Raw genomic sequence first — 5,628 nt, forward strand, 5'->3', positions numbered from 1 at the left:
TTGTTCCTATGTAATGTTTGTATTGTAATGTTTGTATTGTTCCTATCCTACTTCATAAATGGATGCATGTTTATTAGTATGTGTTTCCTACAACAACCATTGAGAACAGTTAATCATTATTCAATAGGTCACTCATGTATAGTTCTATTTATTTTCTTTTAAAGATACCTAAGTAGAGTACAACAACTACTGCCTCTTTTGTCTGTAACTATTATTTGTCTATTTGTTTTCCTGAGAAACTATCTTGTAGATAACAATATGCAAAACAATAACCATTGATAATTTCCTACCACTTTGTCTGTAATTTGGTAAGCCCCCCCCATTATTGTTATCCTTCTTTTACTCTTTAAAATTAAAACAAAAACAAAAACAAAAAAAACCCAAATACATATTACTTCCAATGGAGGACATGTATCATCTGAAATAAAGACATGATTTTCCTTTTTGCATTTGTATTGGTCTTTCTGATACAACAAAGTTCAATCATTTTTCATTTTAAAAATATTTTTGTGGTAGGAAACAAGAAGGCAGACTTTTTTTTTATTTTAAAGATAAAAGAATGAAAACATCTTAACAAACACACATACATTTAGAAAATAACAGAAAAACAATACAAGCAATACAGAATCTCTGACAACGTGATAGGAAATTAATAATGGTTGTTATATTACAAATTGATATCTTCAATTTGGATAGTCAGGTAAACAAATACAGACATGTAAGATGGATCATACACTTAAACATTAACTGTTCCTTTCAATAGAGCAATAAAAGTCAGTAGTACAACTATGTTAGCTATCCTGTGTATACATATATACATATTTTTCCCCTTCTTTCTTTTCTCTTTTCCCTCACCCTAGTTAAGGCAGACTTTTTGAAGAGGGAGAAGGAGTTTGGAGGAAGCAGAGTGAAGGGAGGAGGTAAAATAGAAAATGATCAGGATATGTTATATACCTGTACAAATTCCCTCCCAAAATGTCATGTATTAGATACACACTAATAAAAAATATTTCTGCTCTAACAGTATGAATAATCTGTGGTATGAAAATGTTAAGAGCTACATCTCAAATAAATAGACTCCAGAGTGGTAAATAAACATCTCATGATTAATTCTCCAGTCAAATACTTACCGCCTGTCAGTTCTACTTGTGCTGTATCAGATCGCAATTTCCAATTTATTATTCCTGTCTGAAAAGTTTGACTACTTGTTTGAATGGAAATGCTCTCTATTTTTAGGCCAACTGATCCACACTCAAACTTCCAAGAAATATAAGCAAAAGATGATCCTTCTTTTCGAGCTAAATACACCTAGAAAATAGGGAAGGAGAAAAGGAATTGTTAGAAAAATCAGTGTAGAAAATAGTGAAGTTTTATTATCATAGGGTACTATGTACAATTATCAAAAACTAATTTTCCCACCGAAAACATTCTTACTGGTAATATTTTTTTTCTCCTTTATGATAATTTTTTCCTGTAGCATCTTTTGAAGTTACTTCAAAGTAGGTGTCCCACCGGGCATGGTGGCACATGCCTGTAATCCCAGCACTTGGGAGGCTGAGGCAGGTGGATCGCTGCAAGTTCGAGACCAGCCTGGGCTACAAAGTGAGCTCAAGGCCAGCCTGAACTGCAGAGCGAGACCCTGTCTCAAAAAGACAAAAAAAAAAAAAAAAAAAAAAAAAAAAAAAAAAAAAAAAAAAAAAGAAAAACAAAGCAGGTGTCCCACAAGTACAGCTTTAAAGGATGGCAAGCTAACCAAATTTTGGTAAATCAGTCTTTTAAAAAGTTCATTGAAAATGAGATTTATGATGAATATTGCTGAAACTTTAAGATTATTTTAAGTGATCTGTAATTTATCTTCTGTTTAGCTTTGAATGTTCTTCACAATGTCCACCCCACCTTGGAACTGCCAATATTTCTTTATTTAAACTGTCTTACTTCATGTTTTTGTGTGCTCTAATTTAGCCAAATCATAAACCCTCCGGAGGCAGAGTTTTTAGATTCATAGGATTTAATTTATTAAGTAGTTAGTAAGAATTAAAAATATGCATACAAATATGCACACTTGCAAGTCAGACGCAGTTCTTTTACAAATACCTCTAACTCTGGTTCTGGGGCAAACAGTGGCAAATAACACATAGAACGTATCTGTCTACTTGGCAACCTATAGCTGCTTTTCTTCAGGTTAAATATGCCTATTAATTTGAAAGAGTTTAGAATCAGGAATTAAGGATATGTAACAACCAGTCACTCTCCAAGCAAAACGATTTCGAAGCCATGTGTGGTGGTGCAGGCCTGTAATCCTAGCACTCGGGAGGCTGAGGCAAGAGGATCATTTTGAGTTCCAGACCAGCCTGTGCTACAAAGTGAGCTCAAGGCCAACCTGAACTGCATAGGGATACCCTCTATCAAAAAAAAAAAAAAAGAAAAAAGAAAGATTTTGAATTTCTCACACTACATATGAACAGTCAACTGTTGTTTGTTGTTGGTAAATCTGCTAAAGCATCCTTTGTTGCTCACATGAGCTTCCTGTACTTTCTTCTTAAATCTGTTTCTAAGAACTTGGGGTTCAGAATTGCACCCATGTTCCCTGGGAGTCAATGGTTTCACCAATCCTAAACTCCTGGGCATGCAGCTTAATCTACATCATCTGTAGCTTAATTACTCCTTCACAAGAGTGGCTAGTAAAAGAGGTTATTTGGGAAAGATGTGCCGAACAATATACCTGGGAGAAAAACCCAGAAAGACCCGGAAAAAGTCATCTTTTTAAAATTACTTTTAATGGTACAATTCAGATGTACATAATTATCACATTCATCATATGGAATTTGTTCCAGTACATGATGTAGCTGGATTCTGCTTTTTTCCCCATTCCCCTTCCCTCCCTTAAATCCTTCTCACTTACAAAAGCTTTTTTTCCATTTTATTTTTTTCTTTTCCTTCCTTCCCTTTCCCCTCCCCTTTTCCCTACTTGCCCTTCCCATTTGAACCATTTTTTCCTATTTAACAATCTCTATTATACATTTTGACTCTTATTTTTCAGTTTCTCACAGTAATGAGACAATGCGGTATTTACACATGCATCTGATTTATTTCACTTAAGGGTATGGCCTCAAGGTGCATCCATTTAGCTAGAAATGTCTCAAGTTTATCCTTCTTTATGGCAGAGTATTCCCTTGTATATAAAAAAAACCTCACATCTTCTTTATCCATTCATCCACTGATGGGCATTTGGGTTGTTGTTTCCAAGATTTACCTATAACGAACTGTGCATATACGTGTGCGTATATCGCTGTGGTATATGGTTGTAATTTGCAGGAAGATATTAAGCTGGGGAATAGCTGGATCAAATGAGACCTCTAGTTCTACTCTTTTGAGGAATCTCCACACTGACTGCCACAGTGGTTGCACCAGCCTACAATCCCACCAATAGTGGAGAACGGTTCCTTTTCTCTCACAGCTCTGCCAGCATTTGTTATTGGTTGATTTCTTGTTAATAACCATTCATGCTGGAGATGGAATCCAAGTGTTGTTTTACTTTGCATCTCTCAAATGACCAGTGATACTGAACACTTTTTTCATATATTTGCCATTTCTACTTCTCCATCTGAGAAGTGTGTGTTCATCTCAGATGCCTACTTTTGGATTGGGTCTTTGTTTCGGGGGGTCTGATTTTTTTGAACTGTTTGTATGTTCTAGCTATTAGTCCTTTGAGGAGCTGGCAAAATTTTTCCCTCACTCTGTGGGGTGTCTCTTCACTCTGTTAGTGATTTCTTTTGCTGTGCAAGTTTTTATTTATTTATTTTAATAAGATGAGATCCCAGTTGTTGGATCTTTGTAATACTTCCCATGTGATCGGGGTTTTGTGCATGAAGTCTTTGCCTATACCTACGTCTTTAAGAGTTCTACCTGTTCTATCTTTCAGCAAATTTAGTGTTTCTGTTTTAATACTTAGATCTTTGATCCATTTCAATTTTAGTTTGGTGCATAATGACAGACATGGGTCTAGTTTTAGTCTTTGGCATGTGGAAAGTCAGTTTTTCTAGCACCATTTATTAAACAGGCTATTTTTCTTCCAGTGAACTTGTTTGGCATATGTTAAAGATAAGATGGCTGAGTGTGTTTGGAGCTGTTTCTGCATCTTTAATCTGTTTCATTGATCCTTAGGAGTTTTTTTTTTTCCACCAGTACCATGGTGTTTTTAGTAACTGGAGTTCTGTAGCATAATTTCAAATCAGAGACTGTGATGTCCTCTGCCTTGCCTTTGTTACCCAGAATTGTTTTTGCAATTCTAGGTCTCTTCTGGTTTCAAATGCATTTTAGCAATGTTTTCTCTAGTTCTGTGAGGTATGCTAGTAGTATTTTCATTAGGACTGCACTGCATTTGTAAACCATTTTGGGAGTACGGCCATTTTCATTATGTTCTTTCTATCCAGAAGCAGGGATATCTTGCCATTTTCTGATATCCTCTTTGACCTCCTTTTTCAAAATACTGTAGATTGCAATGTAGAAATCTTTTTTTTTTCCCTCAATGTAGAGGTCTTTTATCTCCTTTTAAACTGATTCCTAAGTATTTCATTTTTTTGGATGCTATTGTGAAAGGTGTTGTTTCCCCAATTTCTGTCTCAGTGAGCTTGTTATTTGTGTAAAGAAAAGCTACTGATTATTGCTGACTTTGTATCCAGCTATGCAACTAAATTTGGTTATTATACCTGGAAGTCTTTTGGCAGTTTTTGGGGTGTTGTATGTGGAGTATCACATCATTTGCAAATAATAGTAAGTTAACGTCTCCATTTCCTATCTTTATTCCTTTTATTTCTTTCTCATGTCCAACTGCTCTGGCTAATGTTTCCAGAACTATATTGACAGGACTGGTAATAGTAGACATCCTTGTCTTGCTCCTCATTTTAGAATAAAAGCTTTTAGCTTTTGACCACTTATTATGATGTTGGCTACTGGTTTGTTAGAGAAGGCTTTTATCAGACTGAGAAAAGACCATCCATTCCAATTTTCTGTAGGTTTTTTTTTTTTTTTATCATGAATGGATGTTTGGGGAAAGTAATTTTAAGACAGAAACATACATACTTTAAGGATACAATAGGGTTTATGACTGAAGTTTTAAATGATTAAACATTCAAATGTACTGTGAGCAAACAACAGGTCTCCTGAAATAAAGGCACAGTATATATAGAGATGAAACAGACCAATATACAATGCAAATTCATATCATTGTTTTCACATAACACATATATTTTGCCTTGACATTTTAACTAACTCAAAAGTCATTTTTAAACATGGTGGTCAGAAATGACAAAATACACACATACACACACTGTGACTGAAAATATGGTAAATGTTTAAATTTAAAAACATTTGTTCTTTTAAAAAATACACATTGTTGGGGCTGAACCCCAGACATCTTCAGGAAGCCTGGTGAGTCACCACTGTGCCTCCATGACCAGCGTGCAAGGCAGGTGGAACACTGGGCACACTCTGGGGCCTTGGTGGCTACTCACCAGACCCATAGTGTGTTTGCAGGGACTGGGCTGAATCCTGGATATCTTTAGGAAGCCTGGTGAGTTGCTACTGCACCTCCCTGACCAGCGCGTGAGGCAGGCAGAACCCTGGACA

General features: G+C 35.7%; 1 protein-coding gene across 1 annotated transcript in view; it reads right to left on the minus strand.

Annotated features, from left to right (window-relative positions):
* Window positions 1-5,628, minus strand: part of Ngly1 (N-glycanase 1) — a gene marked incomplete at its 5' end in the record, with an annotated part of 81,246 nt that overhangs the window by 1,620 nt on the left and 73,998 nt on the right. The window contains 1 exon segment of the mRNA XM_013515676.1: window positions 1,131-1,308. Coding sequence (XP_013371130.1) covers window positions 1,131-1,308 — 178 coding nt within the window.

The sequence above is a fragment of the Chinchilla lanigera genome, unplaced genomic scaffold, assembly GCF_000276665.1.
Source record: "Chinchilla lanigera isolate Chin_1 unplaced genomic scaffold, ChiLan1.0 scaffold00029, whole genome shotgun sequence".
NCBI classification, from domain to species: Eukaryota; Metazoa; Chordata; class Mammalia; order Rodentia; family Chinchillidae; genus Chinchilla; species Chinchilla lanigera.